The following is a 15,379-nucleotide window of genomic DNA, read 5'->3' on the forward strand; positions in this document are numbered from 1 at the left end:
CTGACCAGGTAGATGGAGCAGAAGCAGGGGACAGTGAGCTGATCTCTAAGCAGGAAAGACATGTCTTGCAGGAGGTTAACACTGGAAAAGCCCAGTCATTGTTTTCTTTGGATGACCAAGTGTCAGGACTAGAACAGAATGTTCTGCTGCACAAAAGACTGCAGGCAGTGATCCACCACTTGAGACAGAGACTGCAACACAGCCATCAGCTCCTCTACAACTAAAGGAATCACACTTGAGAGTGAATCTCAGCTTCCTGCACCTCCACCTGATTTCCACAAAGTGCCAGAGGAGGAAGAGCCCCAGTCGACAGAATACAAAGAGGACCGCAGCAGCGGAAGCAGCCTTCCCAGAACCAGCAGTGCTGTAACTATGATGTTTACATTGTGTTAATAGCCTGAGCTCTGAGGTCCCTGTGCTGACAGGAGTGACCAATGAATTAGATGCAAGGGAAGACTGCAAGCAGCCTGTGCCATTCCCAAACCAGAGCCCTTTTGACACCCTGGCTACAGTTGAGGACTGGTAGAGTGGCGATAAACTTTAAAAGCAGAGTAGCAGCTCTGAAATCTGTGCTGCCAATTTATTAACTGTCTGGAAGAGTGGCACACAGTTTTTCATTGCCACAGAGCACTAATGTCTTGCCTCTCCAAGATCTCTCATCTGCCCTGCAGCACCAACAAACTCTTTGTCTCACAACATTGTTCTGTCTGCATCAGTGACACATACAGCATAAAGGGTCATTCAGCCTCCCCAGACAAACTTGGCCAGGTATCTGGGAGTCAGGACTTAATCCCTGAAAAATCCCCCTCACTGAAGCAGACGCACAGACAGGACACAGAATCCATCTTGTCTCCAGACAGCATCTGCCTTACTACCATTTCTCCCATGCACATTTTTAGCACAGTTTGACAGCACCAATTTAAACCCATCTGGGAGCTCACACTGCAGTGCCGACATGAGCCAGTGGGCACTGATTTGCGCCAGGGCAGCATCACTCCCAGTAACCCAGTGCTGCTTCAGAAAATCGGGCCTGATCTTGTGTTTGCCAGACCAAATCTGCCAGTGGTGATTTGGCTTCACATGAGGGTACCGTTTAGGGAACCCAAAAAGCAAGAAACTGGACTGAATAATGGATTCTGATTTATATAATGCTCATTACAAAATGTTCACTCCTGGTACTTTGGGTTTTTTAATGTATTTTGTATTGGTTTAACACTTTTGTCCTAACATGTTTTTTTTGTTTTGCTTGTAGTATGAAGCACTACAGTTCTGTTATTGTTGTTTTAATTTTAATATAGGAACTTTTAGCTATTTTTTTCTATTCTTCACTGTCCTTTTAACATTTATGTTGCCTCACTGTTACTGAGTTAAATTTTTAGTGAATGACATTACAAACTATGTTTTTGGGCTTTTATTACTAATTTAGTTATGGTTCTGTTGACAATGTTTGTGTTTTGTAACATTTAAACCTTAGATCTTAGTGCTGCAGTTCAAATTGCGCTTTCATGATAATCAACCTGCTAATGGAGACACAGGTTAAAACAGCACTGTCTGTCAATCAGTGGTGATCATGAATGCTCTAATGTTCCCAGAATTGTCTAGGTAAAAGGCAGCTCATCTCTTCTGTGGCCTCTGTAGGCATATTAAGAGTTTAGTGCTTAGTAGCGGTCTGGGTTTTTCTGGGTGAGCAGAATTTTAGGTCTCTGAAATGCCTTGTCTATAAATACTTTATATAAAGTAACTTGTGTGTTTTATGTTGTGTGTAGTGTAGTTTGTGTATTTTGTCATTATAATAAATATTTGTTTTAACCAAGTGTGCCTAGATTATTACTACTCTCAACAAAGCTGTGCCAGAGAATATAGAATTCACAGGCCTCTAGTTATACCAGCTGCTCAAGTATCTTGTTAGAAACCATGTGTAAGTGACGGGTTATGAATAATTATTCCACTGATTGACTAAACCGCTCGGTCAATTCAATTCCAGTTTTGTAACCCCCCATTTGTAACTATTGTGGTGTAATGGTTTTAAAATATCTGTCCAGCCCCATTTGTAACAATATTAATGGTTAGATTAGCTGATATCAAAATCCTGTCTCCACAATGTTTGACTTGAGAGCTGCTGTCTGTATATATTTTGAAATCTGTCATTCCCTACCACCTGCATTCTCAGATGACAGCATGACAGACATACTAGTTTTACATTAAGCAGTGTTGTAAAGTACTGATATACTGTACCTTTTCCCCTTTGAAAAAAGTGATGCGAGAATCATCAGTGTTTTTCCTCTCTTCAAAGTCATTCATCACTTTGGCAGAAAGAGTCCTAGTATAGCACCTTACTGAAGACTCAAAGGTCACATCCCCTGTGCGGATGATGGGAATGTGCAGGACTCCATTCTTCTCCTTCACTGAATACACATCCTTTTCAAATTGCATGCTTGGAACTGAAAGACAAACTTAACTTCACCAGAGTGGAGTAGAAACAGACATGCCGGGCATATGAACATTCTTAAGTATGAACCTGACCTGGGTCAACTGAAAGTGCTGAACTAAACAGCACCGATACCTGATGACTTGAAATTTAGTATAAAAATAAACTGTGAGATATTTGTCATAAACATTAAAACAATAAAGAATAAAAACAGAAACAGAAAATGAAAATGTTTTCTATATTTCTAGGAAATGTTACCTAATTAACAAAAACTAGAAAATAAGCAGACAAAAACTTCAGAAATAAAACGTTTCAGAAATACAGGTTAGATTAGCTATTAAGTATTAAGTATGAAAGTACTATTAGGATTTAGTCATATTATATTCTTTACAAGTAAATGTGAAAGTACTATACACTAGAATTCTGTACAGTATACTATTATTATAAAGAATACTGAGCTGCAAATACCTCTCAAATACCTGCAAATACTACAAATACCTCTCACGTGATACATGTTAATATAAGGAAAGATGTGTATGTGTGCCCACAGCTTTATGCTTTTCTCACATACCATCCTGGAATGCATCATTAATAGTAACCAAAGCTTCATAAGGTTCAGTGAGTACAGCCCGTTGAGGTGAACTGAGGAACACCACAAAGTATTCTGTGCCTTCAATTGTTGGATTTTGATTGTCATCAAGAATTGTCAGACTACAAATCTGAAACACACAATCATTTGGCAATTACAGTACAGAGTATCTTAAAAAAACAGAACAAAACATTTGTAATAAGGGCATATAGCAGAATGAATTATGCAGTTTTTTAGAAATATTTTGTGTGCTTATCTGCTTCCATACTTATTGGGCACAGTGTCATGAAAAAGTATTTGCCCCCTTCCTGATTTCTTCTATTATTGCATATTTGTCACACTGGATGTTTTCAGATCTAATATTAGATAAATGGAACCTGAGTGAACAAATAACACTTCTTTATTATTATTTCAGTTATTAAATAAACAAAGTTATCTAACACCCATATCCCCTGTGTGAAAAAGTAACTTAATAACTGGTTTTGCCACCTTTAGTTGCAATGACTGCAACCAAACACTTCCTATAATTCAATATTCAATATTTTCACATCGTTGTGGAGGAATTTGAGCCCACTCTTCCTCACAGAACTGTTTAATTCAGAAACATAGGTTTAGGTCTGGACTTTGACTGGGTCACTCCAAAACTAATTTTGCTCAGCCATTCTGATGTGGACTTGCTTTTGTGTTTTGGATCATTGTCTTGCTGCATGACCCAACTACGCTTCAGCTTCAGCTCATGGATAGATAACCTGACATTCTCCTTAAGAATTTTCTGATACAGAGCAGAATTCATGGTTTCTTCAATTATGGCAAGTTGTCCAGGTCCGGAGGCAGTAAAGCATCCCCACACCATAACACTACCACCATGTTTGACTATTGGTATGATGTTCTTACTGTGGAATACTGTGTTTGCTTTACGCCAGACATATTGGGACCCATGTCATCCAAAAAGTTCCACTTTTGACTCTTCTGTCCGTAAAACATTCTCCCAAAAGGCTTGGAGATCATCCAGGTGCTTCTTGGAAAATGGGAGACGAGCATTTATGTTCTTCTTGGTTAGCAGTGGTTTCCACCTTACTACTCTCCCAAGAAGCCCATTTTTGCCCAGTCTCTTCTTTCTGATTGTAGAGTCATGAACACTGACCTTAGCTGAGTCAAGAGAAGCCTGCAGTTCTTTGGATGTTTCTTCAGGATCCTTTGTGACTTCCTGGATGATTTTACACTGCACCCTTGGAGAAATTTTGGCAGGCCAACCACTTCTGGGAAGATTCACTACTGTTCCAAGTGTTCTCCATTTGGAGATTATGGCTCTCACTGTGGTTCAGTGGAGTCCAAAAGCCTTAGAAATGGCTTCGTAACCCTTTCCAGACTGATAGATATCAACATATTTTTTTCAGGAATTTCCTTTGAATGTGGCATAATGTGCTTGTTGAATCTTTGAGCTGGCAACTTGACTCTGATGGTAAGGATCAAAATACAGTATGTGAGGTTTATATTGAGCAGGGCTGGTTGTAATTACTTTTGCACACAGTGCAAGTTGGTGTTGGATAACTGCTCATTAAACAAATAAAATAAGCAAAAAAAGTGTTATTTGTTCACTCAGGTTCCCTTTATCTAACATTAGATTTTGGTTGAAGACCTGAAAACATTCAGTGTCAAAAAGTAGCAATAATAGAGGAAATCAGGAAGGGGGCAAATACTTTTTCGTGTCACTGTATCTACCAGGCAGCATGGCAGCATGCAAAAATATTAGACTTATCAACTCAATCAGATTATAGATTTAATCTGACTGAGCAGGACTTGCATATATTAAAGATAAAATTAAATTAATACCTTGAGAACTGTCAATAACTGTTCAAGAACTCAAACTGCAGCAAAGCACCTCAACAAAATATTACACAGAGTTTGGTGAGCAGACTTCATGTAGTTATTGCCTCAAAGGGATAATCAACCATTCCGAGTTCTACACTCTGAAAAGTACTTAAAAGCATCACATAAAATCACTGAGGTGAACAACATGTTTTTGTTCTAAAATGATCAAATGTATGCATGTAATTAACCAAAAATAAAATGTATAGACATGATGGTGTACCTCTCACAAGTTGTTTCACTGTAAAACAAAAAATAATATTACTGACCTTTTAATGAACACATGCAATGCTTAAACAGGAAATATGTTGCAAAAATACAGTACTGTTAGAAAAGTGCCAAAAGAAAAAAAGACACAGGTTTAACTACATAACCTAATCCTGTGACAGAAAACTTTGATCTCAGACTAACACAGAAAATTAAAGAAATGGCTAGGCCCAGCAGTACGATTCTCTGCAGTGGACCTACATGGGTAGCAGACTGATAACTAAAAGGAGAAGGGTTACAAGCTGCTTCACCTCTTCTGTTTTCCCAGGCCTGAACTCCACTTTCTTGGAGCTAGGTACGTAGTCCACTCCAGGTGTGGCTGAGGGTGGGTCTGAAGGCCGTGTGGCACACCACACAGAGGTCACAGAGGACAGATCACTGCCTTGCCTAATAACAGGAATTTCAATGACACCTAAAAACAAAATCACATCCCTGTTTCATGACATCAAATTGTAAATATTTGAAATTTGAAAATAGAAACACAGACCCTTTAGCTTTATGACCCTATCACTTATGCTTCTTTCATTAGATTTTAAACTATTAGCAGTTGTTTAAAGTTGACACAGATCTATTCTGACATCCTGTTAATTGCTTTCAAAGTAATTATATACTGTAAAACGAATTGTGTAAACTGTGCACTGAAACAATTACTAATATTTAAAAATACACAACCAAGTTTGAAACTTTTTCAGAAGAAAAAATCCACATTAGTGCAATGTATTCTGCAGTCTGTTGTAACCTTTACCTTTATCTTCACTCAGTGTAAAAGAAGCATTTCCCAGGAATACAGTGGAGGCATCATTTGGGCCATCGATCACCACTTTGGCAACCGTCACATCCCCAATCCGAGCATTGTCTGAGGCATCAGCCAGGATGATTTCAAACTCTTCTTCCATCTCATACTCACTGTCATCAATCAGTTTTACATCACAGGTGGACATGCTCACCCCAGGCCCTAAAATCACCCGATTTTCACTGGACAATCCTCTGGACTTGAAATCAGAACCAGACTCCAAAGAATATAGGCTGCTGCCTTGGGCAGATTTGGAAACAGTGTAGCAAAGAGCAGACACAGTGCTACTGGAGTCACCTGGAAATTAGACAAAACTCTGTAAGTGAGAGAAGAGACTGAGACTAATACAGATGCAGCCATTCAAAATGCACCGTACAACCCCAAACCGCGCGAAATTACCCACAGGTCACCGCATTGTACCACAGTACAGTACTGTTGGCTGGCCACAATGACCGACAGGGGCACTCACTGTGCACTGGTTGTTAGTGAAACGATTTAATCATTTAATCTCTTTACTGTGCAAGTTTTAATCCACTTAATAGTGAATATTTATATGGAATTTTACAACTAAAGGGAAATTTTAGTAGCTGAGCATAAAAAGAAGAGAAGCATAACAGGTCTGAAGGTCATAAATGATATTAATTTAGGAACATAAACATATCATGTAAACTGTATATGGCTGGTATTGGTAGTTTAAGGAAAAAATACACACCAGTATTCCACTTTCTTCCTGAACATTTTAAGCATCAAAGTCTTTCATTCGGTTACATACTGTGGTTATTTTGGAAAAGTTTCTACGTGCTCCTTCCGACTACATTAAGTTTATACATTTCATAAAAAGTTATAATGTTTTAACCTTTTCTATGAATATTTGCGCTCGTTATCACAGTAAAAAAACACATACTTCTTAGAATTTGAATAATAGGGAATATAATATGGAATTGCATATCTAAAGAAATTAATAAAGATATAATTATATTCATATAGCTCAAATGATCACATTAGTACACTTTCTTTGTAAGCATCTGCATCAATTTGACTCATTCGCCAGTGATTACTTGGAAACTTTTTGCCTGCCTTTTTGGAAACATTTTGACATTCGTTTTTTTTTTAAAGCTTGTATTGTTCTTATAGTGGTAATGGAGAACATACTGTACAGTTGTAAAGCTGTTAAGTACGTGTTGGTGTAACGATATTAATTTAAGGATCTAAATATATGTATTTATATAGCTGGTAGTTTTAATGTAATCCACTATTCTTTGTAAACACGTTTTATTTTTAATTTGACTCATTCACGCATGATTACTTTTGAAACATTTTTAAGCTGTTTGTCTCAGCTGTGTTTCCGAGCAGCCCTAGATGATCCGGGTTCAATACCCGCTTACGGCACAAGCTTTTCTTCTAACAAGTTCTTTTAAAAAAATAAAACAGTAAGTATCATGTACACTATATTAACACATTTTTTTTGTATATATTATAACATATTCAATGTTAAGTTATATTAATAATGAAATAAAAACATGAATTAGCAAATGTGAATACTGTCAACTGTTCAACCAGTTTAATTCAAAACATTTTATTCAGTGGGGCAATTTAACAGACGCCTCAAGCCTTAAAACAAAATTGTACAGATACAGCAATTCAAAACAAGTGGGGTATGCTGCGGTAGAATGCGGTGGGCGTGTCGCAGTATACCGCAATTTACCATATGCAAATTGATTGTGTTAATAGTATCTTGAATCACCTTGTAAAACCGGCAGGTGGAGCTAATAAAGCTTAACCTCTCCTGTACAGCATTTGAGCTGTCACCAGAAAACATCCGGTTTCGAATCCCGATGACTGCTGAGGGACAATCTTTATTCAATTAAGAATTGTATAAAGTTGTATACTCTTTAGACTTTTAAATTTAAACTGTGTATTACAGCATGTTAATCATTATACATTAAAAAGTTGGTATATTTTATGAAAGCAAGATTGCTCAGTTGGACAAAAGTACACAACCTACCACCTTTATCATAAATATTTTAATTATGCAGAAATATTTTATTATTTCTTTGAAAAACTAAAATAGCAAATATTATGGACACTACTGTATATTGACTTTTTTTATATTTCTAAATATCACAACAAGTTCGAAGCTAAGTCATTTATTAATAACAACGAATAATTTCAAACTGCTACTGATATTATTACTGACTAAATATTATTGACACTATATTGAATTTGTTGGTTTTTCTAAATATCACAAAACGTTCAAAGCGAATTAAGTGATTACCATTTTCCATGAATACTTGCGCTTGTTATCGCAGTAAAAGAAACTCATACCTTTCAGAATCTAATTATTTAAGCAATAAGGCATAAGAGAGGCTGTGCTACTGTGTATCGTGGATATAGTCACAGTTAAAAGGTGTTGTTAGGCCCGACGCGATGCAGAGGGCCCGCAACCCTTTTAACTGTGACTGTATCCATGATATAGCACAGGCCTAGAGTGCATTACCGCTTTTATAAAATGGTCCTCAAATATGCGATTGCTGTATAGAATGAATTTTAATTTTAAAAATTTATTTAACACGAAAATTAAGCTGTTTACATTCCTCTGCCTGCGAATATAGTCCCTCGTTGCTATGCAACACAGAAACACAGCCACAAGTAACTAACTAATAAGGACAGGACATTATCTAGCCAATATGATAAAGGAATAAATGACTTGTTTTTTGTTTATTTCTTTAGCACATTTATTTGAACATTTCCATTGATTGTACAAGCACTGAAAAACTGTCCAATCCCTAGTTCGTCAGGCATTTTCTTTTACGATAACAGACATAAAAACTCCCTTGCTTTTAACAGAGCGTTTCATAATTTCTAAGAATGAAAATGATTTAAACTATGTGACACTTATTCAACAGAGAGCTCAAAATATCACAAGGATCCTCAAGAGCACAACCAAGACAGCAGAAAAAGATACGTGTATCAGATACATGAAAATCCAAGCTTTTTATTTACGCTAAGAAGTAGTCTTTAAAATGTAAAAAGTAAAAAGTCAAAATTCCGGGGTGTGCGTATATCAGAAAATCAGATTTCAGGACCGGAATTATCTGTTTTATAATAGGGAATATAGTATGGAATCACGTATCTAAAGAAATTAATAATGATATTAATTTAATATTCTAAATATCTAAATATATGTATCTATATAGCAGGTAGAATTACTGTATTCCACTTTCTTTGTAAACATGGAAAAACAGATTCACAACGCAAAGCCGTGTCACTCTTCAGGAATGTTCCTGCTGTCAGCAGTATATATAGTTTTATGTACAGGCTCCGAAAACTTTCACAAGTAGAGGTCTTTAAAATTAGGTTGTTTTTTTACTTCTTAAAAAATAAAGCAAAAACAAGATATAATGATGTGTTCCTGCTTAGACATTGCACGACTTTAAAAGCTATAAAAACAGGTTTCAATAGTTAATAACCACTTTTTATGTGTGAAAAACGGCTGATTTTTCTTCCTCCTGATCAGCTTAGAATCTCTGTGTACGATGTAAGGTTTTTACTTCTTAATTAAACGTTTAAAATACATGTTTTGAATAGAAAAAATCATATTCTGTTATCTTCCTGGTATGTAGAACAGATCAGCAGGTCTTTTTTTCCTTAATCACAGGCTCTGAAAACAGCGTGCCGCCCACTGCGCTGCATCAGAGGGGGAGGTGGCACCGAGAAAGGGAGGAAGTGCTGAGCTCAGTATTGCACAATGGCCGTAAAGTACCAATTGCATCTGCATTCATAACTTAGTGTTTAAAATTAAACAACGTAGATCATTTTCTTTGACTCCTAAGTCCCTTGATTATCATTAAGCACATGTTTCTCAGCACTACCTTTTGATACCATTGTTAGACAAAGCAGGAACTTATTGTACTTTCTAATGACATTACAGGTGGTAAGATTACAGATTTTAATCGTCTTTAATTTTGTTATACATTTTAGAAAAGTTTAATCTATACATACACCACAAAACTATTCTCGATTGTATTTCTGAATGCTATGTTACACTTAGTTCATTGTTTTAAATACATCTAATCAAGAAAGTTAGGTGTTAGCATAAACTATTAGTAATCAATAATATTAAATTTAGCACTATAATAAATTGTGCTAATAATAAATTCTATTCTACTCTGAGAATGTAGGGGGGAGGAAAAATGCCCGTGGTCTTTTCACTGATACGTGTGTTAACAAAAACTACAGTATGCTTAAGAGTTGTTAAACTGTTTTTTTTTCAGCACAGTCAGCCCTGCTAGAGCACCACAATTCACACTCAACCACATCACAGATCACAGATCAGTCCCAGTGTGTGAGATCTTGCTGTTTGATCTGTGCTTGATCTTTGATCTGAGCTTTAATAGAGAGCTTATCTCTATTAATATATTAATATTGAGTGGTATTAAATGCAACTTTTTTGTATAGATGACACTTTTCTAAAATGTATTTAAAAATAAAAACGATTACAATTGGCACACTTGTAGCTTTTTCACAAAACCTCCTAGAGTTACGAAAACACTTGCTGTGTGTACAAAGTACATGTGGCTGTTTTCACAGCCTTCACTATGTTGTTTTTAAGCCATTTTTTTACCACACTCGAATATTCTTCTGTCCATATCTTTGGAAGGGAAACACAGAAAGCCTTCAAACCAAATGCATTTTAAAGACCACGACGTGAAAATCTTCACAGCCTCAACATAAGAAAATCAGTGAGCTAATTCTCTCTTTTTAAATCTCCGGTTTTTCATCGATGCGTAATTATGCACTAACTGGAAACCGGGGGGACCGCTGTGTACACATGTTCACAATACGAGAAATACTGCTCAATACGGCTTTGTGTGAAAAACCTGTATATCACCACAGGAAGCAGAACAGTGCAGCCTGAAACGGCCGAAATGTTGTGTTGTCTTTCTTCTCTTTTCAGCATGGAATAAACCTATTACTTGTTCCTTTGCAGATTACGCTTGTTGCACGCGGCTACCCACCTGTATTAAACCTAATTCACTCAGTAGTTTAAACTAAGGGCAAGTTGTAAAACTGTTACCTGTCCTGGATAAAGCGGTTAGAAAATAGGTGGATTTACACCTGTGAAAAGCATTCCAATTTTAATATGATACTGAAGACATTATTCATAAAAAATGATCTTGTACGGTCTGTAATACTGTATAATAACGTCTGTTTGAGTGACATACAGAGCCGAAGAAGTTTGGTGTGGTCTTCTCTGCTTTAAAGGTACACTCCTTGTGGATGAATTTTCAACTCCAACGTTTTCCCACCAGCTAACACACACAGAAGCAAACTGAATACAAAATATACTTGCAAGAATAGCGATTACAAACATAAAAAAACATGCTTTATACTGTTACATTGTACAGTGTATCAAAACACTCTATGGTCACTTTTATCTAGCAAAAATTCAGATATTTGTCAACATATTTACTAAAACTATCCATCTCAGTAATCTCACTGTGTTAGTCTCGCTGTATACCCCAGTGCTCACTGAATGTTCACACTCCCAGTAAAATAAAAAACCAATTTCCCGCATTGTCAGATCGCACCGGGGGGAAGGAAAAGTGCCCACGGTCAATTTTTGACAAAGTTAACACAAACTCTGCTAAACAGAGCTGCTTGTAAGGGCAGCGTGACTTTCTACTATCTAAACCATTTTTTATAGCTTTTAAAGTCACGCCATGTTTGAGTTAGGCAGGAAAATGTCATTGTATTTTAATTTTTATTTTGTTTTTAAGGCAAGGCAACCAGCAATCAAATGTCCTGTTTTTTCTTAACACTCGTTTTTCCATACTGTATTTTAAAACTTGAACAAAGATGTGCAAACAGCGCGATGTAGTATAGTTTTAAAGCCACTACAGTATAGCTTGTGGGAAATATATTTATTTGTACTGCATCAAAGCTTAACTCGTTCAGAGTGCCCGACATAATAAACTCCAAGTTAAAAGGAACATGTCAAAATATTTCCAAAATAATCACAAGTCAACGAGTTGATGGATTCGATAATAATAGAGAAATCATAAAAATAATCATGAAATCCTACTGAAAGAAGGTCACTTAAATCAACATGAAAAGACTGTATATAAATCAGTTAAAAACACTTTTTATGCACGAAAAACGGGTGGTTTTTCTTCTGCGTGATCAGCTTAGAGTCTTTGAGTAAGCTTTAAGTTCTTTTTACTTCTTATTTAAACATTTAAACACTTTGTTTTGTAAATGCAACACGCATTACGTACAGAAATAAAATCATGTTTTCTATGGGTGTTAAACAGATTAGCAGGTTGCTAACAAAACAACACAGCGTCCACTAACCGTCCACCACTACCTAGTGATATAACTTTAACATAAACAAGATCTAGTACCTGGTGCAGTTTAAAAAAAAAAAACTTATTTAGAATTAATCGAATCCCAGCCAGAATTACGTACTTTCCCTACATCTGAGAAACACCTGATCATCTACTGTAAAGCCTTCAGTGCTTTGTTTGTATATATTCCAATCGCTGCGGGGACAGGGTGTGTGTGGAAAGGTTTAGGCTGCAATTGAATTGGGGATCTGTATTCTTCACACCTAAAACATTGTTTTCTCTGAAAGCGTTTTCTTCCTCTTTAGCTGTTCTTTTGCTGCCTACGCATGCTTACATGGCTCCCTAGGGGAATTGTCGTACTTCACTGAGAAAGCTTTAGAGAACTTTACATTTTTATTTTCAACAAATTGTAAATATGACGTTTACATTGGTGTTTTTATTAATTTTTCACTTAAGCGTATGGAGGAGCTGTCAAGGAGAGCACCCCACCTCCCTTTCCCCCACGGACTGATAAAGCAATAAGTGTTAACTATCTAGCCATTGCAAGCCACTGCAGCAGTCACAAATAAATAAAAAATAAACTTTTTTTTCTCCTGATGGTAACTGTAACAAAATGTCACATTTCACATCCTTGCGAAACAATCATGATGTTCTCATCCAATCTAAGTTTTGATGTTTTTTTTATTTTGAAACCATGATCTTGACATGCAGGTGAAAAGTAGAATTAAAAGCTTCAGATTTAAAAGGTTATTAATAATATCTTCCATGTCGCATTAACAGTAGAATGTTCTTACAAGTGTAAAAAGAGGCGATACACAACGTGTCTCCTCTATAACTCTCACTTTACAGAGCCATTCCACTAGAGCCACACAACATTGTCCATTAATACTGTTCTTGTGTCTAATTTCTAGTTTAACAGGATTTGCGCGATAGGCACATTGTTTAATGGGGACGACATTACCCACATCTATATCACTGTACGACACAGGTTTGAGTCGGAGTGTCTGTTAATAAAACAGAGCCTTCCAATACTTACGACTACTGCATGATTTCTTTATCCATTTCAGCTAAATGAGGGGAAATAAATCACTCAGAATCTCGGTGTTCCAATTGTAAAAATAACCCTTCTTCCCTCCTTTGTTAACCTTCGCGAAGAAATCCTTAATCACAATACCATCACTTAATTTATCCAGATACACAAATTCATGCCAGAGCCAACAACAAGCTATAATAGTGGACTATTTTTATGTATTCACTATATAAGAAACAAACTGAAAGTAATACTCTGATTGCGCTTTGAACCATTGGGTTCAGTGGTTTGTCCATTACCACTACAAGGACAATAAAAACGGATGTCAAAATGTTTCTGAAATGTCCACCTGTGATATTTTAGCTGCTTAGTTACACAATTCCATATTCATATAACTATCAAATTATGTTAAATCACTACAACATTTATCTTTTTACAGTAACAGCAAGTGGTGTTCTTACTACATATTCTTAGAAAAGGATAAAACGTTATAACTTTTAATGAAGTACAGAACATAAGCTTAAGTTACCAAGTTAAAGACTTTGATGCATAAAATATTTATGCATAATAAGTATTATTTATGATGAAGGTGGAATGTTGTGTCAAAATGAACAATCTTGCTTTTATAAACTATACCAAGTTTTTCATATTTAATGATTAACATGCTGTAAAACACAGTTTAAAACTATTAAACATCTTAAGAGTATACAACTGAAATTCTTGATTGGAAAAATATTGTCCCACAGCAGTGACAAGGATCTGAAACTGGACGTTTTCTGGCGACAGCTCAAATGCTGTACATGAGACGTTTAGCTTTATTAGCTCCACCTGGCGGTTTTACAAGGTGCTTCCAGATACTATTATCATGCGCCACGCCTACTACGTACTTTGAGCATTTTGAATGGCTGGATCTGTAATTATACTGATTTTGGCTGCTTGTAACTATTTCCTATTGTTGTTTTTTTCCTTGCACACCTTCAATGTAGAACTCAAAATAAGTACAATAAGATCTGAAATATAAACAGCAACAAAGTAATTATTGTTCACCAGCCCACAAATATAAGCTATTAATAAAACTAAATAACAATAAAATGTTCCAAAACAAAGGTATCCTGAAAGGGCACACTATTTAAAATACTGACTTTTACTGTTTTGTTCTTGCAAAATCAGAATGAACAAATAATAAGATTGGGAAGCTAGATACTTGCTACCCACAATTTCTTAACAGTCATTTAAACATGATAGTTTGGGCACCTGCAATCTGTATGAACATTGGTTGACGAATGTTAGCTTTAACAAGTTACCTGAAGACAGTAGGTAACTTTGGTCTTGTTCCTTAATGCAGTCATAATGCATTGTTCTAAATCACACATGACGTTGAAGTGCGATTATTTTTAGAATTCAGGTGAAATTCTGATTTCTAGATGAGACAACATGTTTGAGGTACATGTGGGAACTTTCTTTAGGTCTGTGGGATGGTGAAATTGAAAGGAGTTCATGTTCAAGGTGTTGTCAATATCACAGGGAAAGGTAGTAGCTGTAGCGTTTTGTTTGAGCTTAAGTTCTCGGTTCATCAGCAAAAATGAATCTTCACTTAAAAAAAAGATAAATTAACATTTAGTGCAAATTGCACTGTACATTTGTGAGTACATTTCACATAAATTACATAATTAAAGGCATCAAACAAACCTTTCCGCTCTATCGGGGCAAAGAAGAAACCTGCACTCTCATTGACATGGTAGGTCTTCTTATCAAACTGAAGTGTGGGTTCATCCTCAGTGTCAATGATGTTGACTTTAGCTCTGGTGACTTTCCCCAGCACAGCATATACCGGCATACTGAGTTCCACATTAAAGCTCTCAATGTTCTCAAAAATGCGGTCATCATTGATCACAATGGTGCACACCTTTGTATCTTCTCGTTCATCAAACTGCACCTGAAATACCAAAAAAAAAGAGATAAATCAGTGTAGCATTGGCAGACTTCAAGACACACTACAGCTCAAAGAAAATAAATTCATTATATACATGATTTTACAGGATGTATCATGAGAAAT

General features: G+C 36.2%; 1 protein-coding gene across 1 annotated transcript in view; it reads right to left on the reverse strand.

Annotated features, from left to right (window-relative positions):
• The window catches only part of fras1 (Fraser extracellular matrix complex subunit 1), a 352,881-nt gene that overhangs the window by 37,637 nt on the left and 299,865 nt on the right, over positions 1 to 15,379 (reverse strand). Inside the window, exons 54-58 of the mRNA XM_088911421.1 lie at positions 15,013 to 15,259; positions 5,899 to 6,243; positions 5,405 to 5,565; positions 3,000 to 3,147; positions 2,236 to 2,441 (exon numbers count right to left, since the gene is read on the reverse strand). Of these exons, the coding sequence (XP_088767547.1) occupies positions 2,236 to 2,441; positions 3,000 to 3,147; positions 5,405 to 5,565; positions 5,899 to 6,243; positions 15,013 to 15,259 (1,107 nt within the window). The remainder of the gene's footprint in view (positions 1 to 2,235; positions 2,442 to 2,999; positions 3,148 to 5,404; positions 5,566 to 5,898; positions 6,244 to 15,012; positions 15,260 to 15,379) is intronic.

This window comes from Atractosteus spatula, chromosome 3, assembly GCF_055471065.1.
Source record: "Atractosteus spatula isolate fAtrSpa1 chromosome 3, fAtrSpa1.hap1, whole genome shotgun sequence".
Classification (NCBI taxonomy): domain Eukaryota; kingdom Metazoa; phylum Chordata; class Actinopteri; order Semionotiformes; family Lepisosteidae; genus Atractosteus; species Atractosteus spatula.